This window comes from Bos indicus x Bos taurus, chromosome 7, assembly GCF_003369695.1.
Source record: "Bos indicus x Bos taurus breed Angus x Brahman F1 hybrid chromosome 7, Bos_hybrid_MaternalHap_v2.0, whole genome shotgun sequence".
NCBI classification, from domain to species: Eukaryota; Metazoa; Chordata; class Mammalia; order Artiodactyla; family Bovidae; genus Bos; species Bos indicus x Bos taurus.
This window is the reverse complement of record NC_040082.1, coordinates 67,049,870-67,075,697: the sequence shown is the minus strand read 5'-3', so window position 1 is coordinate 67,075,697 and position 25,828 is coordinate 67,049,870. Positions and strand designations below refer to the sequence as shown.

The 25,828-nt window shown below is 60.3% G+C and overlaps 1 protein-coding gene across 1 annotated transcript; it reads left to right on the top strand.

Moving 5' to 3' along the window:
• Positions 1-5,877: 5,877 nt before the first annotated feature.
• EFNA2 (ephrin A2) lies at positions 5,878-20,446 on the top strand. Its single transcript, XM_027546603.1, has 4 exons — positions 5,878-6,040; positions 15,457-15,770; positions 17,963-18,028; positions 19,001-20,446. Exons 1-4 carry the CDS (start codon positions 5,901-5,903, stop codon positions 19,120-19,122), a joined length of 642 nt encoding a protein of 213 aa, XP_027402404.1. The 5' UTR covers positions 5,878-5,900; the 3' UTR covers positions 19,123-20,446.
• Positions 20,447-25,828: the final 5,382 nt, after the last annotated feature.

Genomic DNA, 25,828 nt, shown 5'->3' with positions numbered 1-25,828 from the left:
TTGGAGTACCTTGGTTCCCATCTTTTGTGATGGGCTTGATGAGTTCCTCTGTGGGCCTTGTTTCTAAGCAGAGTCTGGCTCTGGCCTATTCCCCCCTGGACCCTATAAATTTGGTTGTGGGAAGCAGGACCAGTGTGGCTGGCCTGTAGCTCTCTGCCCAGCCTGAAGTTACCCTCAGGCCTCTGGCTGAAAGCATGGAGGCCACGTTGTTAGAAGGAGCTGTCATCAGAGGGGGCTGCCACCAGGTGGCAGCCTTGTGCTGCACAGTCTACCCAGGTGTGGCCTGAGCCAAACTGTACAGGTGGGGAAATAGGTTCGGCTGGGGGCCCTGTTTCTCACACCTCAACTCCACCTTGTTGCCATGTCTACCATGGGATGGTCTGAGCTTGCTGCCCATTCAAGCCTCGTCAGCCCCTCTGGCCAGTCTCCCTCAGACCTGCTGACCCTTCCTGCCCAGCCTGAGCCTGGGTTCCTGAAGAAACACCATCTCTGTCACAGTCAGCTGGTCCCCCCTCCCTCCAGCCGGGGTCCTTTGCCTTGGCCCCCAGTTGACTTTCTTCTCTGTTGGCAATATCTCCCATCATGCCCCAAGGCTGTTCACAGTTCCTCTTCCCTTTCTGATGCGCTGTTGCCACCTCCAGGAGGTCTTCCCTGACTGCCTACTACCATTCTTTGGGAGAGCCCTGTACAGAGTGGCCAGCAGGTCCCCAGTAGCCAGGGAAGGTTGAGGAACTGAGGCCACAGTCCAGGGAGGTACTGAGATGACATCCCCGAACCCAACGCCCCTGCGCTCTCCCCATCTGTTCGCCCTGTGGGTCTTTCCACACATCTCTGCTTTTTTGTCTCTGTGTCTCTGTCTTTATTTGATTCTGAAGCCTTGCTCACCTCCCTATTGGTGTCTCTCACCATCTGCACTGCCTCTCCCTTGGCCCCCCTCCATTTCCGTCTGTCCCTCTCTGTCACTCGGGCTCTCTCTGTGCCTGACTCACTGGGACACACTTTTAACAGGCACGCAGACACCGTCCACGGCCCCCCCACCCTGTGATCTGCGCCCCTTTCCCACAGCTCTGAGCGATTTCTCCAGCTTCAAAAGGCACATTAATTACTCTAATGAGGTCAGGAGAGACCCCACGCTCTGCCATCCGGAGCTGGGAACACACCGCGTGCCCCCCCAGCCCCGTGCCTCCTGCCCGTCCCCCTTGGGTGAGAAGGGGAGCCCCGCCCGCTACCTGGCCCCTGCGCCTGTTAGCGCAGTCAGCGCCCGCACCAGTCCCCCCCCCCCCCGCCCCCCGCATTAGTGTCGAGTAATTGGCAGCCCCCACCAAGGTTAATGCACTATTAGCAGGAAGTTCTCTGAGGCTAAAAGCCGGGAGAGGGGCCTGTCAGCGCGAGATGAAAGGCCCTGGGGCCCGGCAGGCTGGAGGGACGTGTATGCGTGTGTGTACGTGTGCATGCCGGATCGGGAGGCCTTCCAGCACCTTCCTCCACCTTGTGCACTCATGCATGGGCATAGGCATGACACACAGCCACGGGGACACGCGACATGGCAGCCACGCATGCGAGATGCACACAGAGGACACAAGCCCACACTCGAGCACGGGTGTCGCCCTTGAGGCCCCTCCCACCACGTCCGTCCCCTCCTCTCGCCACCAGGGGAGTGCCCACTGTCACGCCCACTGTCACTGTCCCTTGGCCTGCTGGGGCCACGTGGGAGTCTCTGGCTTTTGGGTGGCTCACTGTGCACAAGACACCCTGCCCCCAACTTCCTATCCCCATCTGCGGAATGGGGCCAGGTAGGGGCGGGGGAGACTGGACACCTTGGGCTCAGAAAGTGGGTAGCCAGTGGTCAAGGCCAGGCATCTTCCCTGGAGAGCGGGCGTCTTCCCTGGAGAGCGGGCTCCTCTGCCGGCTCTGACGTGGGTCTCCCTCCGACGTGGCCCCAGGACCCAACAGGGCCGCCACCTGCTCACCTGGGGTCAGCAGGCAAGGGAGTTGTGCCCTCTGGATGTTCTGGGACCTCTCCCCTGACCCCCGATTCTTCCGGTGGGACTCAGGGCCCCCTATCTCCTGCTCCCTGGGCTGTCCGAGCCACCACCTCCCTCCTCCTGGCAGCCCTTCATGTCCGGGTGCCCACCGAGGCGTGGCTCCGCCCACAGCCGTGTTGCCTGTGGAGCAGCTGTTTAGATGTAACTTCGCTGAAAGTAAGTGATGTCTGAAACTCTGCTCCTTATCCTGTTGTCACATGTTCTGTGCCCAGTACTCACATGGAGCTGCTGGTGGTGCCTGTGTCCTTGTGGGAAGTTCTTTTGGACAGCAATAGTCTAGTCCCCAGACTGGCAGGTGGCCCTGGGAGGAGGGGTCTGTGTCCTGGGCCCTGAGACTGGGACGGTGGACGGTGGGTAGGGAGGAGGTGGGGAGGGGGGAGGAGGAGGGAGGGACACTGCAGGGGAGGCGCCTGGTTGCGGGGGTTACAGGGATGTTAGATGTGGGCTGAGGTTTCGGGGCCTGATTGGACACTGGACACAAGGGTGGGAATTTTAATTGATCAGCAAGAGAAAGGGACAGGTGTGTTTGTTTATTCTTAGTAACAGCCTGGGGAGCTCTCCTTGAGACCTCTCCCACATGCCAGCAGATGCCTGCTTCCCACTGCCCGTGGGGACACACACCACACCCCGCTCTGACCTGGGTCTGTGGAGCACCAGACCTACCAAGGCCCCCACCCTCCCAGCAACCCCTTCCTGCCTCCTGAAAAACTCTTGAGCCGAAGCAGGTGATGTATTTGATCTACTTTTTTCTGTAATGAGAAATTCCTCCACGCATATTTTTAGCTTTCTCCAACGCACTGAGGCCTTTGAAGGTTGAGGGTGCCCTGGACACTGATCCCCAGCCCTGGCGATTCTGCCGATGGGCTGGAGTACCACAGGTCATGGGTGCTGGGTGGTGGGCACTGGACTTGGGATCAGTGGGCAGGTGATGGGGGCTGGGTGATGTGCTGGGGGAGGTGGGCAGTGGGTGAGCAGGGGTGGGTGCTGGGTCAGGCTAGTGGGTGCTGGGCTGGGAATAGTGGGTAGTGGGTGATTGGTCACAGTTGTTGGGCAGCAGGTGGTGGGTGGTGGACCAGAGCTGATGGGCACAGGCTAGGGGCAGGTCTGTGCCTGGCTCAGTTGAGACCCTCCCAGAGTCTGAGGCAGACCTTCAAGCCTGGGAGAGGAGACCACTGTGAACAGGGACAGACCCCCAGAAAAGACCCTGTCCTGGGTCTGAAGCTGAGGCTGACAGTCAGCTCTCAGTGACATCTGTCCCTGATTGAACCTTGAACTAAGACTGACCCCTGTCCCCAGTGTGAGTCTGACCTCTGACCCTTGACTCCATGACCCCTGACCTCAGCTTACCTCCTGATGGCTGGTCTGGAGGCCAGGATGGCCACGCACTCTGGAAGGGGACAGAGCCTCCTGGGCACCCACAGCGGTCCCCACCAGGCAGGGGTCCCCAAGGGCAGCTGGGCAGCTGTGCCTGCGGCCCTGTCCCCGCCTCGCCTGGGGCCAGGCCGTGGAGCTGCCCTGCCCTCCCCTCCCTGGGCCCCCTCCTCCAGGAGCGGCCAGCGGGCACAGGGAGGTTGAATGGGGGACGTGCGCTTTGTTCCTGTCCCCGCTCGGGCTCTGACCTTGAGAGAGAGACGAGAACAGAAGGAAAACGGAGCTTCTGCTCAAATCCTCTCAGCAGCGGCGGTAGCTCCCGCCTCGGTGGCCCCTGCATGCAAATGAGTCGACCCATCCCGGCCTTAGGCAGGGCATCCCCTTGCCCCTGTGCCCTTCCGACACCCCCACCCCTGCAGGTCCAAGTCCTGCTGGGTGTGACAGAGGAGACCACCCACCCTTGAGGTCTCATGACATGGGAGGGGGCTCTCGTCCCAGGGCAGTGAGAGCTTCCAGGCGGTCCCCTTTGGCAGCCAGCCCTGGCCACCTGGGCTCATGGCCCCTGTCCCTGGGCTTAGGCCCCACGCCTCCCTGAGTGGCCACCCCATCACTCCCCAGAGAGCCAGACCAGCCAGCCTGGGCCAAGCCTGGCCTATGTGGCTGGAGCCCCAGACTCAGGCTCCAGTGGTCCAGACGGACTGTTTGGAGGGCTTGCCAGGTGAGCCTGGGCCAATTCTGGTCCTCTTTCAACCTCTGGGCCTGCCCCGGCCATTGCCGGGGGCGGGAGGTGGGGGCATGTTCCTACCTTCCTGTGTGGAGCCCTCTAGGCCAGGCCTGGGAATTCAGACTCTGGCAGCTACAGTCAATGGACAAGATCCAGAAGCCAGAACACCCCAAACAGATGGGCAGAGTTCCCTGGAAGGCAGAGGACAGACAACCTTGCGGGTAGGGCTGGAGGTGAGGAGGGCTGAAACACAGGGAGGACAGGCCTTGAAGGAAGAACTGAAATTTAACAGGAGGAAAGGGGAAGGCCTCTCAGGGAGCGGCCTGAGCAAAGAGGGGTAAGTTCTGGAGGCGAATGCTCAGGGAACACCTGGCACATGCCCCCAGCACATCCGAAATGCATTTACCCTCCCCACCTGGCTGTGGTGAAGCTCTGTCCGCTCTAGTGAGTTTTATGCAAGGAGTTCTGATAATGCCTCACGCATGACCTTTCAGCTCTAGGCGCCCAGACTGCTCCAGGCCAGGCCTGGAAAAGAGAAACAAGTCCAGAGAGGTAGAACCTGGCCGGGCACTGCTGACGCTTTCCAGCCAGCACTTGGTGACAGTGTACCTTCAGAAACTCAGTCTAGTGAGGGAGAATAAGAGCAGAAACGAAGAACAGGACCCAAGTTCCTGGCCCACAGTCAGCTTCCTCCCAACCAATTTGCTCCCCACACCCAGGAGTGGTCACTTTGAGTGCCCCAAATGGGTCAAGCACTCTAGCCCTCTGCTCCACCCTCTTGCCAGACACCCTTCCTGCCCTTTTCCCTGGTTAGACTCCCTGTCCTCCCACCTCCTGCTGGCCTGGACCCCAGTCTGGGCTCCTGGGTATACTGGGCACCTGCTATGCCTGGTACCTTTCGTGGCTGAGGTCAGGATTTCTGTTTTCTTTCCTAGACAGGAGACAGACTCAGTGAGAATTGACCACCCCGGTGAGGGGTGTGCGTGTCGGGGGTCCTGCAGGGAGGCAGCAGCGGCCGCTGACTTCCCATTTTGGGCAGTGAGACTGCAAAACCCTTCACCAGGCTGGACAGGGTGGCTTGGTGTTGGGGGAGCCTGGGTTAGAATTCTGAGGTCCGGGTTTGAGTGTGGGAGGGCACAGGGCGGTGAACCATTTCTGGGTCTTCTGTTCCTTTGGCCTGTTGACTCTGCAGACCAGATTGCTGGCTTGAATGGAGGTGGTTGAGAACAATCCGGACCCTGGGTCCAGCCCCCATGATAAGGAATGTGCACTCAGGGCCCCACAGAGTTGGGGTGACAGGGGGCAGGACCTGGGGCAGAGGGTACAAGCAGCCCGACCGGCGGAGGCCTCCAGGACGGTCTGGGCGGGGCAGGGGGATGGGGAGGTGGGGGCGCGGTTGGGGCTGCAGCCCCCGCGTGGCCGGGGCACGGCAGGAGGGGGCGCCCGCGGCCCTCCCGGCGTTCGGGCGGGACAAAGGCCGGAGCCCCGGCCCCTCCCCAGCGGGTGCGGTGGTGACGGCCCGCGCTCTTAGTGTCCGCGCTGCCGGGCAGGCGCCCGGGGCGACCCCGGCGCCCCGCCCGCCGCCGCCTGACTTCTCGGCGCCCGAGGTCGCGCGCGCTCAGGCGGGGGTGGCCGGGGATCTCCAAGCGCCGGCGCGCCCTCCTCCCGCCCGCCCCGCGCCCGCCCGCTCGGCGGCGGCGGAGGAGGCGGAGACGGCTGGCAGGCGGCGGCCAGGCGAGCGCGGCGGCCGGACCGGGGCCATGGCGCCCGCGCAGCGCCCGCTGCTGCCGCTGCTGCTGCTGCTGCTGCCGCTGCCGCCGCCGCCCTTCGCGCACGGCGAGGACGCCGCCCGCGCCAACTCGGACCGGTACGCCGTCTACTGGAACCGCAGCAACCCCAGGTGAGTGCGGCCGCAGGCGAGGACCGCGCGCCGGGAGACCCCGGACTCCCCCACCCCAGCCTGGCCTCCCACCCCGGGCTCGGGGCGCCCCTGCGCGCTGCCCTCAGTAGTGGGGACGCCCGCTTCCCACGGGAGCCTCCAGGGAGTTCCGGCCACCGGAGTTTGGGGGACTCACTCTGCGTGCATCTCCCCTCGGGGCGCCCCTCCGCCTACAGGTTTGGGAGACTTGGCGCCCTGCATGCCTCGGAGCGCCGCCGGCCCAGGAGTTTGGGGATCCCCTCTGGCACCCTCAGAAGCCGTTTGTCCCTGAATTCCCTCCCCTTTCTTGGGGGACCCAATGCTCAGGTCTCTCCGGGGACCTCCGCTAGCTTTAGAGTTGGTGGGAATGCCCAGGAATCTTGTCACTGAGCCGCGCCCAAAGGTGAGGGACTGAGGTGGGGGACCGTGGCCCCGCAAGGGAGGGTTCCTCAGGCGTGTTCTGTCGGAGGCTCCCCAGATGAACTTGGGGAAGTTGGAATGTCCCTCTCGGTGGACCAGTGTCCACATTTGCTTCAGGGGGGTCCCTGGTCCGGGGTCTCAAAGGGACGGAGAGACTGAGGCACAGAGGAGGCTCGGGGTCTGTCCCCAGAGTCCTGATCAGGCAGTGTTCTCCACTGTCCTCCTCTCACTGACTGGGAAACTGAGGTATGGAGGGGCCAAGCAGCTGGCTCAAGGTCACGGTGAGGGGAGCAGATCTGGGGCTAGGACCCAGGTGCCCCACCCGCCTGCCTGCAGACCTCCTCTAGGTCGGGTACTGAGTACAGTCTGGGGGCAGCGGGAGCCCCTGCTACTCCAGCGAGAAAAGTTTGCTGGGGACTGACCACATCCTGGTCAGCAGTGGAAGCCTCGGACCATCTGGGGTCTGGGAAGAGGGAGTGGGCTGAGGGGTCCCATGGGAGATGGGTTCTAGGGTCCTACAGCTCCTGGTCCCCCCCACCGTCAGGGTCACGGTCATATCCAGGCCAGCTGGGCTGCACGTGGGGGCAGGGGCGCCGGCCTCCCCGCCCCCTGATCCTCTGCCTGCAGTCACTTTCTTTCGGTTTTCAAGAGCCAGCCGAACTGCCTGCCTTCCAAGCCAGCAGTACCCCGCCATCCCTTCGCCGTCTCCTGCTGTCCTCGGTCCTCCTGCAGAAAGTTGCATAAACGACCGTCTTTGAGGCCAGCCCTGGGACCAGGGCAGCCTGTGTCCCAGGTCGGGGCAGGGAGCCCATGCGGACACCCCCCTCATTTGCCTGGCTGTGGGGTCAGCCCCAGGGCTGAGGGCAGAGATCCGGGGTCGACGAGGGACGGCCAGGCTGCTGTGGAGCGGGTTCCCTGCACCACCCGCCCCACTGGTCACATGTGGGTTTGATTATGGTTCTTCCCTGCGGCCAAGCAGGGAGCCCAGCGGGCAGCGCTTCCCCGGCCCAAGTTTTTGGTTTCAGTCTCAGAATCCCGTCCCAGCATGGCCTGTCCTTTGTTCTAGCAAATGCCAGACCCGCCAGGAGCTTCCAACGGGGACAGAAGGGGGTTGCGGAGGAGCCCGGCCGCTGCCCCACCTGCTACAGGGCTGCAGGCGGGATGCCGGCTGGGAAGGAGGCAGCCCCTGAGGCCGGCTCTGTCCAGCCGCTCAGCTGCCTCCTGTTGCTGACCCAACAGCTCTCTCTGACCAGCGCCCGAAGGGACAGCCTCACTGTCCAGCACAGACCCTGGCGGTCAGGACTGGTCTCTCCTCTGCGTCCTCCTGCTTGGGGTGTCCTGGGTGGGAGGTGACCTCCCCTACTTCCTGCAGCGGGGCCTGGGGTCCCAGGAACCCTCCGCCTGGGAAGCCCGGTTGGGTCAAGAATCAGGGCTTCGTTCACCGCCATGGTTGGGGATCTCTGCTAAAGGGTGGCCTCCTTGGGAGGTTGGGTATCCTGGGGTGTCTGGAGCAGAATCTGTGTCCAGTGACTGGGTGAGTGCCGGGCACAGGAGGAGGTTGCTGCCCAGCCTCAGGCTCTGAGGGCACCCGGAATGGACATTTTCTGAGGGTGCCCAGTTGCAGGGGCAGCTGCCAGGATGCAGGGAGAGGTGTGAAGTAGGCGGGTGGGCCTGATATGGGAGGCAGTGCCTCGAGCAGAGATGAGAGACAGGCCTGTGTGGGGACAGGCAAGAATGGGGTCGAAACAGGGAGACTGGTGGCGGCGGCCAGCAGAGGAGCCAGGAAACGCAGGGACAGGCTGTGCAGAGAGAGAGGGGGGCACACACAAAAGGCACCGTGCGTTGGGAAGGGGACCGAGCCAGGGCTGGGCCGCCTCGGGTGGGGTACTGTCAGGCAGCAGAGGAGCCACGGGGATGCATGCGGGCTGGTGGAGGACCACCAGGCCCAGGCAGTGCTGCAGTAAGGCTGGCCACCCTCGCCTGGCTGGCCTGTACCTGCGCCGAGGTAATGAGTGTGTGGCTGTGTTTCCCCAATTGCGTTCTCCTGCTGTGCCGTGGATTTCCTGTGCACACGAGGCTGGCCGACGCTGCCAGGGAGCCCCGCACCCACCTCCACCGCCGCTGAAGGGTGGAGACTGGGTCCAGCCACGGACCCCTGCACCCTCACTGGCCAGCTGTTCAGCCGTTTATCCGTCCTGTCCCCGCCTGAGCTGGGCACTGTGGGTCTGGCTGTCGGGTGTCTCTGGGCCTGTCTGTGGCCAGATTGGACTGGGCCGGGCATCCTGGCGGGCTGCTTCTGGGGCTGCGGGGGTGCAGGGACACCTCGGAGGCTTGCTGGGCTGCAGGGCACGTATGCCCTGTAGCTGCGTGTTCTTTCCCATGCTGTTTGGGGGTCCCAAGGCCTGGGAGGTGCACAGCTGTGTGCATGGAGCACACACACTGCCCACCCCCAGTGCCACACAGATACTGAAGTGCCTATGTGTGTTTGGCAGCCCTGGCCCTGTGTTGTCTGCACACGTTTCCGCATATGTGTGCCTGGAGAACACATGTGTGCAGGGTGCATGCATGTTTGCAGCAGTGTGTCTGGATGTGGAGTGTGCGTGTGTATCTGTGCATGCAGATCAACACCTGGGGAGAAGGTGTGTCTGTATGTGGGGTGCACGTGTGTCTTTGGAATGTCTTCATGGCGCGCACACATGTCTGTGTGTACGGCCTGGCTCTGGGGGCCCCGGTGCGGGGGCTGACAGCCCACACCAGAGGGGGGTGGTCACAGCTTGCCCTCCGTGCCCACCTGACCACTCCTCCACCCCCTCCTCTAGCCCAGGTGGGTCCCTGCTGGGGGTATGTGTCCGGGTCCTGTGGGCTGGGCTCCTGGCTGCCCATGGTGCAGAGGGGCCATCGATATTCAGAGCTGGCACCGGCAGGGACCCTCCTGTCCCTGAGTCCTCCACCTGGTTGGAAGTCTGCAGCCTGGGTGGACCCAGTGGTGCAGACCCTGACTGGGGTCCTGATTGCCCTTGCGTGTGGGCAGCGGCCACGTTCCCGTCTCAAATGACCAGGGGGAAGATAGTGACTAGGACTACGTCCTCCCTGTGGGGGTGTCAGGCACCCCTGGTGCCTGCCAACCATGCCCAGGCTTCCAGAGAACCGGCTTTGAAGGGGGTGATGCCATATTTTGCCGCATGAGGCTTTTTTGTTTTGTTTGAAAGAAGCTCATCCACTCGACTTCAGGGGGACTTGGAGAGTGAGGACCCATGGACCCAGGAGTCTTGGGGTCTGAGGGTGTGGTCTGGGGGGCCATGGAGGGCTGGAGCTTGGACTTGGGGATCTGGGAAGCCCTTGGGCTAGTGGCTTGGCTGCTCAGAGCCCCTGCGTTGTGTTTCCTCTGTGAAGTGGGGTGGCGGGCTGTGCCCCTCTGCGGACGGCAGCAGGGCGGGCCCCGGTGTGGACGGGCGAGGCATGGATGTGACCCCAAGGGACCAGAGGCCCCCAACGGGGACAGGAAATGGAGGCCATTCCTCCCTGCAGACAAGCAGGGAGGCTCCAGGCCGGCCCACAGTGTATCTGCAGTAGCGGCGAGGTTCAGGTGGTTATGCAGCAGGGGGAACCGCAGTGCTGGGGTAGGGACCAGTTCTGAGGTGCCCCCACCTGCTGGTAGCCTGGGCTCTGAGGCTGGGATCCACAGGCTCCCTTTCCCCAGCCTTGGTCTCTCCCCACGGTGGACAACTGCCTCTCACCCCCACCCTGGGCAGCTCAGCGTACAGAGGAGGAAACTGAGGCAGCAGCCAAGCTCACGACTGGGGGAAGGGGAGGGACTGGCCTCTAGCCTACCTGGGAGCTGGGCCCGGGGAAGGGGCAGCCATCTCTGACCTCAGGGGCCCTCAGCAGATGTCCCCTGAGGGTCATGGGTCCCTCGAGGCCGCAGGTGCAGAGGTAGCTGACCTTGGGATGCGCAGGTGTGTGAACGGGGGGTCTGGGAGTCAGGGTTCCTGCAGGTTCAATGGCTTGTTCTGCAGCCCCTGAGCCAAGCCCAATGCAGGGTCCTGCCTCGGCAGCAGGTCCCCTCCCCTCACCAAGGCACCCAGCACGGACCAGCCTCAACCCCCATCCCCCTGGCATTGCTTTGGGGAAATTGTCTGTGGTGGACAGTTCCAAAAGGAGGGCTCGACTGTGTCCCCTGCCCAGTGGGCCAGGCAAGGAAGGGCACGGCCACCTTTGTGCTGCCCCATTGCAGACACACAGCTGAGAGCTTGGAGCACACAATCCAGATTCCGAGCTCTGCGGGCTGGCCCCGGTGGGGGCTCACCCCCATACCCACTCCCATGCGGGGTCTTGACTTCGAGGGGCTCTGTTTGCCACCCTGGCCACGCACCCCCTCATCTCGCCTGTCCACTTCATGGGTCGGGCTCCCCATTATGCCCCCGTTTCATGAACCCAGGGAAAGTGATTTACCCATGGTCAGGAGGAAGTTATGTCCAGTGGGGGGACCCCCTCTGAGAGGCATGCAGGTCTGGGGCTGGCTGAGGAGTGCGGGGACACCATACACACGGTGGGGGCTGAGGAGGGCGGGGTGACCCAGGCAGGCATGCCCCGTGGACTGGGCACCCGGGCCTCCTCCTGCCTGAGACCAAGGCCTGGTGGGGTGTGGGCTGACCCTGCGGCCCTTCCCTCACCTTCCCCACCCACCCCGCCCCATTTGTTTCACCTCCTGCTTCCCATGGTGGGGCCCGTGCCTCAGTTTACCCTGTACCCACAAGGCCATAATCGTCCTTTCTCAGCTGATGCTGCACTATCGTGAGGCCATGATTTTCTTTCCTTTTTCTTGAAAGCCTTTTCTTATATATTTATTGGGCTGTGCCAGGTCTTGGTTGCAGCACGCGGGATCTTCGAGCTTCTTTGTGAGATTTAGTTCCCTGACCAGGGATGGAACCCAGGCCCCCTGCATTGGGAGCATGGAGTCTTAGCCACTGGATCCCCAGGGAAGTCCTGAGGCCCTAATTTTCAGTGAGGTTCCAGCCTTGGCCTTTGGAGGCTCTGCTGTCCATTTGGGCAGGCCTGGGTGTCTCTTTGCTGGGGTCTTCATTGGCATCTCTGAGCCCTTTAGTAGGAGCTGTGAAATGGCTCAGACCAGGGAGACAAGAGACAGAGAGTCGGAGAGTGAAGGGGACACACTCCCCCGCCTGCCCACCCCTGCCTCAGTTTCCAGGTTGGGAAGGCAGCCCAGCACCCCACTCGCATTTCGGGTGAGACTCCTAATTAGTTTCTGTGCTGTTAGCATCTAATGACTTGACTGTCGCCTGACTGGAGCTAATTAGCTGCAGGCCGGGTGGTTGCCAGAGGAAGGGGTGGTAGGTGGGGTTGGAGTGGCTGCCTGCAGGGTGGACATTGGCAGGGGGCAGGCAGGGTGAACCACTGGGGGTGAAGGTGTAGAAGTTGGGGGCGGGAAGGTCTGAAGCCTCGGGGAGCCCTGTGTCTGGGAACCATCCCAAGTCAGTCATTAACCCCTTAGTGAGAATTTCGATCTGTATCTACTGCTCCCAGGGATCATTTGCATATCAGGCCTCGGCACTGGTGGAGGAAATGAAGGCTTTGTCTTGCTCTCACCAGGTTCGGCTTGGGGTGGGGTCCATCTCCCCTCCATTGATGCCACCCTGAGCAGGGGCAAGGTGCCAGCTTGGAACTGGGAATGCCAATACAAGGCCATGGCTATTTTAGAGCAGGGAAGGGAGAAAAATGTCCATTTTGGCTCCCAGAGCTCAGGTGTGGGGATAGGTGGGTGGGGCTTCTCCTGGGATCCACCTGCCTGGGGGTCCCGGTTTCCCCACCTTGAGGCAGCTTTCTGCTCCCCATGACTCTATCACCTCAAAGACCTTGAGCGTTTGGCCTTTGACCTACTAACAAACATGTATTGAGCACCACTGTATACTGGGCTCATGCTGGCCACCAAGCAAGGTACAGAGAAGGAGGCTGACCCCCAGAAGGCAGACAGTGTAACGGTATAAATACAATGATGTCCAAAAGATATGAGTTGGGGAAAGTACAGAAAGGCTTGTCAGGCCGAGGGAACAGTGTGTGCAACGGCCCTGGGACAGGAACAGGAGCAGCCCCGAGGCTGGCATGGCTGGAAGGGAGTGAGCTGGGGAAGTCAGGGGGTGATGAGGTTGTGGGTGGGGGCCATATGAGGCCCCATGAGCCTGGGAGGACTGTGGATTTTGTTCTGAGTGATGGGGAGCCAATAGAAGGCTTTGAGCCAGTGGATGGCGAGGTCTGATGGATACCCAGAAAAGTGAGTCCTGGATTTTGGGGGGCCCGAGTGGGACCTGGATGTCCAGCCTCTGACCCAGCAAAGCAGGTTTGGCCACAGATATTCTAATGAAGGTGAGCTGGGGGGACCTGATGGTGCTGGTGTCAAGAGGGGAGGAAGGCCAGCATGATGGGGAAAGACAGGCAGGAGAAAGGGGAGACAATGCAGCCCACCTTTTCTCCGGAAGTGCCCTGCGTGGAGTCACGTCCTCTTCCAGACTGAACGGACATCCCCGGCATCAAGCCAGGGACAAGAGGGAAAACTGAGGCTCAGAGGCCAGGACCAGGACTCCCCAACCTCTGCCTATGGCTCCCCGTCACAGCCTCCCCTGCAGGGCCTGCTGGGGTGAGGGTGGGTCCCTGGGCGGCTGCTGGGCCGTGGCTGTCATCGATCGGTTGATCAATTGGGCTTTCAATGGGGCCAGGAAGGAGTGAAAATGACTTTTCAAAAAGCCTGGAGCAGCGTCTGCATCGATCGTGCCCAAGGGGCCGGAGGACGCGGCTGGTCAATGAGACGCCTGTGCCCGGCCAGCCGCAAAGCAGCCCATGGGATGGGCAGGCTCCTAGCCCCACTCAGGGCTGCCCTGTGTCTATGGGGTGCTTGCTGTGTGCACAGCTGAAGTTCTCCCATCCGCCTCAGGGACCATCTCCATGACAGAGTTGGAAACTGAGTCTTTGAGAAGAGAAGGGAAGACCCAGCTGGGCTCCATCCTGGGTTGGAACCAGATGAGGTTTCTCGGCCCCCAGTGGACCTGCACTGCCAGACACATTTATTCTGCAAAGGCCTTCCCACCTCTGCGGGAGGGAGTGGGCACCCTATTCCTGGGTGAACCCAGTGCAGCAGGGAAGGGCTGGGATTTAATCCACTCCCCCTACTTCCCAACCTGAAATTCTCTGAACTTTGACTTCAGCCACAGACTTGATATCATCATCCGGGGGCCCTCCTGACGGGTGGGGAAACTGAGGCACCATGGGCCAGTCCCCTGCTTGCCTTCTTCCCAGCTCAAGGGTCCCCGGAGCCCTCACCCCTGCCTGACACGGTCTCGGGGTGGTGGGGGGCCAGCCAATGCCATGTGATCATCCAGCCACCCCTTCAGGTGCCGGCTGTGCCAGTTAGTGCTCCTGGTATGGGGGCCGCCTTGCTCCCTTCCGTGGTACGGGGCAGCTGGCACGTGGGCATGCACAGAGGCAGCGGCGGGGCCGGGGCCCCAGTGGCCTCGCCCTCCCTCACTGCTGCCGCCCCTCATCAGGCCTCAGTTTCCCTGCTGGTGTGAGGAGGGAGGAGGTGGGGGAGCTTGCCCCCAACCCTCCGCTGCCAGGCCTTTTATGTGCTAATAATCCCCTCTTGGGAGGCCCCCTTGTCCCCCCTCAGTCCAGGCCGCGTTTACATGACTGGGACCCGGGGGACTGCGTCCCGGAGATCTAAAGGCTCCTGGCGCTGTAGCCGGAGGCATTGATGGAAGGGGAGCGCCCTGTCCCTCGCTCAGCTGACCTCCATCCTTGCCTGATGAGGCTAGGTCAAGGGGGCCCCCAGGGAAAGGGGTATAGGCTCTATGACAGCTGAGGAGACCTCCAGGGCCAAGGCTGGGGGCAGAGCTGGTGAGCTAAGGTGTCAGGGGTGGGGAATCAGGGAGTTGTGGGGTAGCTGCCAGATTTTGGAGGCTCTGGAGGGAGGATGAAAAATGTCACTCAGGGTGGAAGGGTTGGGGCTGAGGGGGGTCAAACCCAGGGCACCCCTGAGTTGGACTGAGGGATGAGGGTGTCTGAGCATCCTTCATGTCAAGCCCCCCCCCCACCCCAGGGATACAGGAGAGGGGCCAAGCCTGTCTCAGAGAGGCAGGGATCATTGACCTGTGTCCCAGGTACCCTGGGTCTTCTTGGCAGGCAGATCTGCAGAAGGAAAACAGGAGGTTATCTCTGGGGATGGCATGGAGGGCTGCCTGGAGGAGGGGGCATTGAAGTCAAGCAGTTAAAGCCTTTGGAGTGGGACTTCCTGGTGGGGGGGGGGGGATATCTTGTGCCACGCCTGTTGTGGCTAAAGGGCCCAGATGTGGATTCTGCAGGGAATTGAGGGTCTGGGGGGCTGTGAGTCACAGGGCACCTGCTTGGGTGCATGTGGTTACCCAGAATGCCTGGGGGCAGGCCCTCGTCCCTGGGACAAACCTCACGGTGGGCCTGGGGCTCAGGGCTAGTCTGGGTCTCCAGGCACCTGCTCTGGCCTTGGTGTGGCAAGGTTTTTGTGCCAGGCAGGGGACCATGGGCTCAGACCCTGGCACCTGACTGTAGGCAGGGTGTCCCCCCCACCCCCCACCCCCCACCCCGCAACCCCTCACCCTTCCCCCATCTCCGACCTACCTTTTTCCTCTGCACTGACCCATCACCCACACACCCTCCCACGGCTCCCCATCCCCCTGTGCTGACCAGTGACCCCTCCCCATTTACCTTTTCGCTGACTCTGCGCTTGCCGCCTGCACTGACCCATCAACTCCACACCCTCCCCGGGCTCCCCATCCCCAGGCCCTGCCCCTTCCCTGCGCTGACCAATGACCCCTCCCCATTTACCCCATCTGTTAACTTTCCCTTTTCTCCTGCACTAACCCCTCACCCTACTCCCGGCCCCTGCTCCGCATCCCTGAGCCCTCCTCCCCCGCGCTGACTGCCGGCCCCGCCCTCAGGTTCCACGCGGGCGCAGCAGACGACGGCGGCGGCTACACCGTAGAGGTGAGCATCAACGACTACCTGGACATTTACTGCCCGCACTACGGGGCACCGCTGCCACCGGCCGAGCGCATGGAGCACTATGTGCTGTACATGGTCAACGGCGAAGGCCACGCCTCCTGCGACCACAGGCAGCGCGGCTTCAAGCGCTGGGAGTGCAACCGGCCCGCGGCGCCCGGGGGCCCGCTCAAGTTCTCCGAGAAGTTCCAGCTCTTCACGCCCTTCTCTCTGGGCTTCGAGTTCCGCCCGGGCCACGAGTACTACTACATCTGTGAGTGGGGGCGGGCTCCCTCCTCCTCCCCCTCGTCTCCCTTCCCCTCCTCCTCCCTCCTTCCTCCTCTCTTCTCTGCCGGGGCCTCTGGTCTCCATCCTCGCGCCCTCGGCCTGCAGGTCAGCCTCTGGGCTACTGAGCCAGTGGCCCCACGGTCAGTTCGTCTTACCCTGAGACCAGGGGGGCCCACCCCATGTTGCACTGAAGCCAGAAACTAGGCCTGCCTAGTCTGGTCGGGGAGGAGGGATGGAGGACACACCGTGAACCGGGCAGGCATCTCCCAGGCCTACCCCGTCCCTTCCCCTCGTACCAGATTCCCAGAGGAGTGTGGAGGCGGTTCAAGGTCGGAGGCAGCCTTGGTCCAGGTCCACTTGGCATTCATGCTGTGCTGTAGGCCTGGGGGAGTCGAGCCGGTAAACTGTCCCCTCCTCTGCTGGGGTTAGGGGCTCCCGAGGGCCCCCTTCTTCCTCCTCCCCACCAAATGCCAAGGGCAGGGCCTGGTGTGGCGGAGTGTGCCCAGAGTTCAAGTTCCCAGTAGCCAGGCCTCAGCAGCCCCTAGTCTCTGAGAATCTGAGAACAGGACGGTCCCCCATAGCCCCTGCCAAGATGGGGGCCCAGGAAATCCACCTGGGCCCAAGGCGCTGGCTCTGAGGGGTTGTGCGGCCCCATTTCTCAGCATCCTGGAGACTGATGGGGAGCAGGTGGGGAGGCCCCCCTACCCCCCAACCCAACCCCCGCCCTGGGCTTCCGGGAGGGACCCAGCGCCTCACCACCCTGGTTCCCGCTGAGTCAAATTAAACTCTACGAGGCTCCATTTCCTCCTTTCTCTGCTCTATTTGGATTTTTTCCTTTTAATTCAAGGAAGAAGAGGGTGGGGGAGGGGAAGAAGGTGTTTAAATTAAGTCCCTGTAATGTAAGAAAAATTACATTTTTCTTTCCGAGATGGGAGTTTCATAAAGATAATTATTGTAATTATTCGTCCTATCTCTGTGACGAATGTTATTTTTATTACGTGCTTTTTATCTTCATCTCCCAGCACGAGGGACTTCTTGGGGGCAGGCAGAGGTGACGGCCACAAAGAGGACCGGCCAAGAACAAAGGCGGGGATGGGCCTGGCCGCAGCCATGTGGGTGCCTGCACCTGTTCACCTGTGTGAAGCCCACCACCCACATAGCCTGAGGCCTCCCTCCCTGTCCCCAGCCTGGCCCCCAAGCCCCTCTCTCCTGACTCATGGCCAGTGCTATTGGACCTCTCCTGTCCCCAAAGTGGACCAAGAAGCAGGGAACCCTGTGGTGGAATTTTAGGTGTGAGGACTCAATGCACTTCAACCTCCATGTGACCCCGGGCCTTGTGGGTCACTGTCCAAGGGAGGCCGGATGCTGCTTCCTTCCCAGGCCTAGTGGGCTCAGGCAGTCACCCAGTTGGGGCTTCTCTGGTGACATAGTGATAAATAAATCTGACTGCCAATACAGGAGACGCAAGAGATGTGGGTTCGATCCCTGAGTCGGGAAGGTCCCCTGGAAGAGGGCATGACAACCCACTCCAGTATTCCTGCCTGGAGAATCCCATGGACAGAGGAGCCTGGTGGGCTGCAGTCCATGGGATCACAAAGAGTGGGACACGACTGAGTGTACATGCACACCAAAGCACCTACCTTGGGCCACATGAGGCCTAGATAGGGGGTGACTTGCCAACATCGCAGATACCTGACAGCAGGGATTTGATCTCAAGTCAATCATTTGTTTGTGGGGTTTTTTTGCTATTTGATTTTGTTTTGTTTTGGTTTTGGCTGTGTGGCATGTGGGATCTTAGTTCTCTGATGAAGGATCAAACTCCTGGACTGCCAGGGGATTCCCTTTATTTGCTTATTGAAAACACACACTTTTATTCATCACCTTTGAACCTTGTCCTGTGCTGCCCTGGGGTAAGATGGAGTCAGACATAGACACCCCACCCCCATCTCTGGGGTTAGGAGTCAGCGAAGTGAGGGGCAAGGGCAGCATGCAAGAAGACTTCTGGGAATTCATGGGCATTATGTCTGGGCCTTTGATGTATGATGAGGAGTTTTATGTATGGATTCCCCTACCTGGGGTCAGGCTTGGGTCACGGGCATGGGGAAGGAGATGCAGTCCCAAGAGGTCCCAGGCACCAACAGTCCCCTGCTCTACTAATCCCCAGCCCCTCTCTTCCAGCTGCCACACCGCCCAATGCTGTGGACCGACCCTGCCTGCGACTGAAGGTTTATGTGAGGCCAACCAGTAAGTGCTTGGGGGTCAATGGGGTCCTCAACTTATAGAACCCACTGAGTGGTCGGTGGAATCAGGAAGGAGGTGGTGACAGCGTACCCTAGGGAGTCCCACAATTTCACCAATGGCTGGGACAGGCCCTGCAAATGGGGCCATGTCAGACCTTCAAGAATGAAGTTTCAGTTTTTCCCTGGTGGGCTAGTGGTTAAGAATCCTCCTGCCAGTGCAGAGGGTGTGGGTTCGATCCCTAGCATGCTGTGGAGCAGCTAAGCCTGTGCACCACAACTATTGAAGCCTATGTCCCTAGAGCCCGTGCTCGGCAGCAAGAGAAGGAGCCAAAATGAGAAGCCCACATGCCGCAATGAAGAATAGCCCCCGCCTACTGCAACTAGAGAAAGCCTGTGTGCAGCAATGAAGACCCAGTGCAACCAAAAACAAATAAATTTAAGAAAGAATGAAGGTTGAAGTCTGCAGCTGGGCCTCCCTGAGGCTGAAGCCCTCTTTACCCAGAGTGGGCTTCAGGAAAGTTCTCTAGAATATCCATGTTCTGAGCTCTTGAAACATCGTGATGCTCAGAGGGAAGGGGGATTCCCATGGCCTCACCACTTTACCCAACTCCAGGCACATTTATTGGGCTCCTGCTGGTTGCCACACTCTGTATTGGAGGCGTTGCCCCAGAGGTACAGGGACATAGATCCCTTAGAGCAGGGTCATGATCTCAGGCCAATCATCTGGTTACACTGTTTTTTAATTTTTGCTGTTTGATTTTATTTTGTTTTTGGCTGCACTGTGCACCGTGTGCAGTCATAGTTCCCCAATCAAGGATCAAACCCGTGGCCTCTGCAGGGAAAGCCTGGAGTCCTAACCACTCCAGGGAAGTCCTGAAACTGAGATGTTTAACAACACTGGGTATTGAGGTCTAGGAAGCAGGGTGGGGGTGGGTGGGCCTGCCACTGACCACCCTGTCTCTTTGTCCCCCTACAGACGAGACCCTGTATGAGGCCCCCGAGCCCATCTTCACCAGCAATAACTCCTGCAGTGGCCTGGGCAGCTGCCAGCTCTTCCTCAGCACTGTCCCCGTGCTGTGGACCCTCCTGGGCTCCTAGCCCGCCAGAGGACGCTGGCTCCACCTCGATGGCCCGCCTCTGAGACCAAATAGAGACGCCGCTCCTCCCGCCGCTGGTGCTGCTCTGTGAGGCAGGGCTGTCCACACGTCCCAGGCTGGCCAGGGCGGGGGCAGCCGAGGCCCCCCCAACCCGTGCCCGAGAGGCTGGTTGTCCACCCAGCTCGTGGCCACGCCGTCTTGTCTGGAGGCCCTGGTGAACCAGGGGACCTCTTGGCAATGTTGGATTTTTGTTTTGTTTTGTTTTGAGTGTATTTTTCATGGTTGGATCGGAAAGACTTGAGTTTCTAATTTAATTTATTCCTTGCTGTCGCCTGTGACTTTGGGAAGGAAACAGAATGGATGGATGGGGCAGGGGTTCCCGGCCCACTGGGAGAAGGGGAACCAGGGACCCCTGGCCTGGTCATTCCATTTGTTGGTCCTGGCTGGAGGTGACCGTGGAGTGGACCCCCAGGTACCCTGGGACAGGCTGGCCTGAGGCAGAAGGGGCAGGCAGGTAGTGAGTTCCCCTGACTCTGGTCCATGGGCCCTCAGACCCCCATCAACCCAGCTCTCCCCTCCTCTCTCCCGGTCATTGTCTCCCACAGCAGAAACCACGAGGTTTCACTGGAGGTCGCCATGGAGCCCTGGTCCTGGGAATCATAGCATCCTAGTATCTTAGCGATGTCTTAGGCCCCCTCATCCCCTCAGCCTCACACAGTCACCCCAGAGGCAGAGAAGACATTACATTTCTGTAAATAGAGCCAGCAAGTATATACTGTGATTTATTTTTACTGTATTCCTGAGGATGGACTGGAATGTTTCTTTTTTTCCTCACCCCTTCATGTTGGGGGGAGGGTCTTTTATTTTGGCGGGGGGGTGGGGTAGACTTTTTAGTGTAGAAGCTGCACTTCGCAATAAGCTCCTTTGTCTGTCAGACCCCCTTTCCTCTCCTCTATGACTAATGTTTGTAAGAAAAAAGGAAAACAGGACAAAACAAAACTGGGGGGAGGGGGGTGTTGAACATCACCACCCAAAAAAGAAACCCCCTCCGGAAGACACTTTAATGAAGTAAACAGCTCATTTATACAGATTTCATATTTCTACCCGCCTTTCCTGATCTGTGTTTTATATATATTATATATAAATATATATGGTGCGTGGCCGCTGGGAGCCGGCTCAGGCACGCCGGCGGTGCGGGGGCTTTTGTAGGGGTCATGGGCGGGCGGCCTTGCCACGCCTGGAGCTGGCGACGGGGCCTCCCCAACTCCGTCACAATCAACTTTGGATTCTGTATTTTTTTATAATAAAATGAGCGTAAGCATCCAGGGTGTGTATTTGTATTTGGGGCCTGCCAGTCCTTGTTGGAGGGGTGGTTTGAGCTTGTAATTTGGGCTTGGGTCTGAGATCTGCTGGGGAGCCATGTCTGCAGACCGTAGGGCTGATGGCGAATCTTTGCTTCTGGGTGTGTGTCGTTTGGGCGCAGGGCCCTGGCATGAGCATTTGTGGGGTGCTGTGCCTTTTTTCATCTCCCTGGGAAATGGAAACAAATCCCTTCTCCCTGGGGCAGCTATGGGGAGGCTGGGAAGAGGCGGGGCTGCCTTTGAGTACACTGCTGCTGCTGCTGCTGCTAAGTCGCTTCAGTAGTGTCCGACTCTGTGCGACCCCAGAGACAGCAGCCCACCAGGCTCCCCCATCCCTGGATTCTCCAGGCAAGAACACTGGGGTGGGTTGCCATTTCCTTCTCCAATGCATGAAAGTGAAAAGTGAAAGTGAAGTCGCTCATTAATGTCTGACTCTTAGCAACCCCATAGACTGCAGCCTACCAGGCTCCTCCGTCCATGGGATTTTCCAGGCAAGAGTACTGGAGTGGGGTGCCATTGCCTTCTCCGTTGAGTACACAGCAGGGGCTTATTAAGTATCCACCACCTGATGCACCTGAGCAGATTGGAACCCCCAGACCCCAGGGCCAGTCGTTTCCCGTACCCTTCATCCATGCTGGGGGGCAGTCCCCAGGTTCTATGACAGGTCTCTTAGGATCCTACCAAGTTCTATGTGTGGTGGTCCACTGCCTAAGACTCTGAGCTCCCAATGTAGGGGGCTCGGGTTCGATCCTGATCAGGGAACTAGATCTGACATGCCACAGCTAAAGATCCTGAATGCCGCAGTGAAGACTGAAGATCTCTCATGCCACAACTAAGACCTGGTGCAGCCAAACAATAAAACAATGAAAAAAAAAAGTTCCATGTCATCTTGGTCACCAGGCTCTGCCAAAGTGTGACTCAGTGTCCCCAGTGACTCCAGGCCAGCGTGGAGGTTTGTCTGTCATCTTGAATCCCCTCCCAGCTTCCAGGCAGCATGTATCAGAGGGTTCTGGAGTCCCAGGGGCCTTCACCCCAGCCTGGCCCAGGAGAGGCACAGAGTGGGGCTGAGGGAGGGGGCCTCGGGGCTGCTCCTCGCCTCAGTGCCACCCGAGGGGACTGTAGCATCCCCGGCACAATGAGTGGAGTGGGAAGGCTCTGGGCTAATTAATTCGGCCGTGCTGGGTCCGGCGACGGGGGCTGCCTCTTAATGAGGCCAGCAAGCGACACAAAGATCCCTGTGTGCGCCCCACCCGCCCTGCCCAGCATCAGGGGACGCAGGGTGGCCACTGTGCAGAGTGCCACGGAGGGAGAGCCGAGGGACCCCTGCACTCCGAGGCTTCCTTTGCCCACCCTTCCCGAGACCCCTCACCCAAACACCCCAACTCGACCACAGGGCTGGAGGGAACTGGTGAGAGAGGGTTAAATGCAAGGATTGTGGGGCAGAATCGTAGCAGCTCATTTTGATTTTGTTACTAAAAAATTTGAGATATAATTGACATACCACACAAGCCATCCGTTTCAAGTACAATTCCACAATTTCTATTCATTTACAGGGTTGAGCAACCATCACTACTGATTCCAGAACATTCCATCACCCCCCCAAAAAACCCACTCCTGCCCCAGCCCCTGACAACCAGGAACCTACTGTGTCTGTGGATTGGCCTGGATGTTTCCCATTAGTGGAATCACACCCTGTGTGTCCTTCTGTGTTTGCTTCTGTCACTGAGCATAGTGTTCTCAGGGACCATACATATGGTAGTGGGTGTCAGGGCTTCTGTCCTTTTCAGGGCTGAGTCATATTCCAATCCATGGAAGGGTGATGTTCTGTCCATCCACCAGCTTATAGACATTTGGGTTGTTTGCTTTTAGCTATTATGAGGCTTTTATTTTTGAGACAAAGTTTTAACACAAAAGGTGACCTGGGATGGGTAAGTACTAAGAGCTCTGTTCACACATTGGAGTCTTTGCACATGTTCCCTCAGCAGACCACACCTGGCTCTCTCCCTGACCCCCTTTAAATATGTCCCATGTCCCCTCTCAACCTCCCTGGTCAAGCAGTCCTCACCCCACAGCCCCTGCTGTCAAATCTCTGATATTTTTACTTGTCCATCCATCTTCCCTATGGGCTGAGAGTCCCCAGAGGGGAGGAGGACTGGTCCACAGTTGTGTCTCCCCTGGGACTTGTCACCTGCCATGGGCACAGACATACATACACACATATGCAGAGAAACCACACAGCCTTGCCCACCTGTGTGCCCCCTGTTTGGACAGGTGCTTGCATTTGGGGCCTAGGTCTCTCAGGAACCAGGCCATCCATCACTGGCCACTGGTAATGGCCTTGAAAGCCCACACCAAGGTGCAGGGTGGCCCCCACTCCGGGGGCTGCACTGGGCACAGCAGGTACCCCAGGCAGCCATGGGTATGCGGGTCCCGTGTGTACCTGGTGGTTGCCCACGGAAAGAGGGTTGGGAGGCGGGGTGGGAGAACCCTGAGGTTCCCCTCACATCATGACTGTCACTCTTGGGTGGAGCTGGGCTTCCTGATTGGGTACCTCTTTGATTTGTGGACATCTTGGTTTGGGGGGTCAATGCCCACAGTCACAGGATGTCACCGCAGCCCCTCCCCTCTGGGTCACTGTGTCCCCATCTAGTCTGAGAAGAAGCCCCAGGCCACGTCTTGGGCCCCAGCTCTGGGACCATGACAGAAGGGGCTCGTACATTGCCCTCCAGACTGATGGGGACCACCTGGCTTTCAGGGGGTCTGATCAAGTCCCTTGACCACAGGCATGCAGTGGGTCATATTGGAGGAAAGGCCACTGTTCCAGAGGCCCTGGGCTCACTGCCCCTCTCCAGATGCCTCCACCCCCTCCTCCCTCCTGACACCTGCTCCCTCAGGGACCCTCCGACATGATGCCCCACTGTCTACGTTTCCCGCATCAGTGTCAGCATCCCCAGCGAGCATTCAGTGAACGCCTCCTGTGTGCAGTCAGTGCTGAGCCCTCCCTCAGTCTGTGGGGTCAGGGCGAGGATGTTGAGTCCTGCCCGGGTGGTCCCTGGGCCCCATATTTGGGGGCATATGGGCCATGAGAGGAGGCCACAGTGATGGGCACCCTGGACCTGGTTGCAGGTGGCCATGCAGACAAATAAAAAGTGAGTTCATAGCCTGGGAGCCCCCAAGGAGCCATAAACCACCACAAGATGACACACAAGCTGGAAATTAAGAGGCTGCAGCTGGGCTAGTGAGGCCGGTGGGGCTGAGATAGGCAGTTGTGGTGGGCGGGAGCCAAGAGACCCTCCCACCCTCAATTTCCCATCCAGGCTTGCAGGCAATGGCCCTTATTGGACCTATGCTGGAGATGATCACTAGGGCTGTGGTTAGGTGTGGACAGGGGCAAGACAGTTGGAGAGGGGAGGGAAGGGCTCAAATGTGGGGCTCAGGGCAGGTGCAGGACAGGGACAGATTGCTGGAGATTCAGGCACTTCTTTGCGTGGTCTTATGGGAGGCTGGGAGGGAGGGGGCAGGGCAAAGAGATGGGTAGGGGGGTGGTGCACAGGGGGCTCTGGGGCAGGACTGGAGGCCAGGATGGAGGAGTGAACTCTGGGTGGGGTCTGCTGAGCCTGAGGCCTCAGCTTCCCTCCAGGGAGGTGTTCAGGAGGCCATTGACCCTCCCTGTCTCCTCCCTGCACTATCGCCTGCTGCAGGAGAACTGTACCCCAGCCATCCTCTCCTCGCTCTGGGGAGCCAGCTGGGAACCTCGTTGTGGAGGCAGGGAGGTTGGGGGCCAGACCCCTCCCTCTGAGGCCAGAGAGAGACTCTCCCAGAGGGCTGCCCGCCCGACAGCCCCTGACTTGCCCCATTGATCCCGAAACAGAGACTGAGGCCCAGAGGTGATCTATGGGCCCTAATGGACGATGCAGTCCTTGGGGAAGGGGATGGACGAGTGGTGGAGGAGACCCCTCTCCTGTGTAGAGGGGGAAACTGAGGCTCCACAGGTCAATAAAGGTGGATCCAGGGTGAGCCCCAGGCCTCCCTGGGGCCAGGAGTTGGATCTGGGTGACTCGACCAGTTCCAGCCCCTCTGTGCACAGACGGTGCGCAGAGAGGCAGAGGGAGTGGGGAGGCTACTGTCTATGGCACTCCCAGAGTTTCTGGTCCACCGGGCCTCCCTCCTCCGCGGCTTCCCTGATTCAGGGGTCCTCACTGACCTGTTGAGGCGGCGGTAGAGTGGTGGGGGGTACTGAGGCAGCCTCCAGGCGTTGTCCCAACCCCACGTTGTCCCAACTTCCTCCGACGCGAGGAAGAAGAGGCAAGAGGCGGTGCTGGGCCCCGGGGACCCTAGGGCGGGTTGGAGTGGGGGCTGGAGAGCCAGCAGCTCGCCTCACAAAGTTTGCGGCTCTAAGTGCTGAAAAGCCTCCTGCAGCCCCTGGGATCCGCGGGCGGGCGAGGGGGACGGCAGTGGGGACTGAGGCTGGGGGCGCCCCCACGGGAAAAGGCCTTGACCCTAAGATAGGAGTGGCATCCGGGCACCCCACCCCACGCCGCAGAACCCAAGGTCCCGGCTCCCGCACCCCTTCCTCTGCTCCAATTCCTGCGTGGCTCCCCAACACTTAGGACAGGGCCCCACCCCTCCAGTGAGGCCCCGCCCACTGCGCGCCGCCGCCCAGGCGGGTCCCCCATCCCACCCGCGCCACGGTCCCCTGCTCGCCTTCGCTTGCGAAAGGACGTCACTTCTTCCTCGAAGACCCCACTCTGGGCCTCAGTTTCCGTGTTTACGAAGTGGGGGCGTGAGCTCCGGTGTTAGGGGTGGGGGAGGACGGGCAGGCATGGTCGAGTAGTCGGCTTCCCCAGGACTCAGTTTACCCAGGTGTGCGAAGTGGTGCAAGGCCTGGGTCCCAGCCCCCCATTCAGCCTCTCTCTCCACTGGGACCCCCCCACTCCCCGCTGGGCCTCAGTTGACCTCCCTACTAGTAGAAGAGACCCAGCTGAGACCCATTTTACAGATGAGACGCCGAGGCCGGAGGAGGGGGCTCCACAGCTGGGACCTGGCCGTCAGCGAGGGGTGGATAAGGAGGGAGGCAGCCAGCGGCTCAGGCGGGTCCGGAGTCTTTATTATGGGCAGAACCCTCCGCAGCGGCTCTGCTAGGGCGCCTGAGCGGGCGGGGCGCGGCGGCAGGACCGGCGTTGGGAGTCCTCCTTAAGCTGCAAAAATGAGAGCCTGCTATTACCCTGCTGCGGGGGGCACGCCGAAAGGGCCCTCCCTCTGCGCTTCTGCCTCCGCGCCGCCCGGCAGGCGCTCCAGAGTTATGGTTTGCAATATCCTGCTCCCCTCCCGGCCGAGTGTTAATGA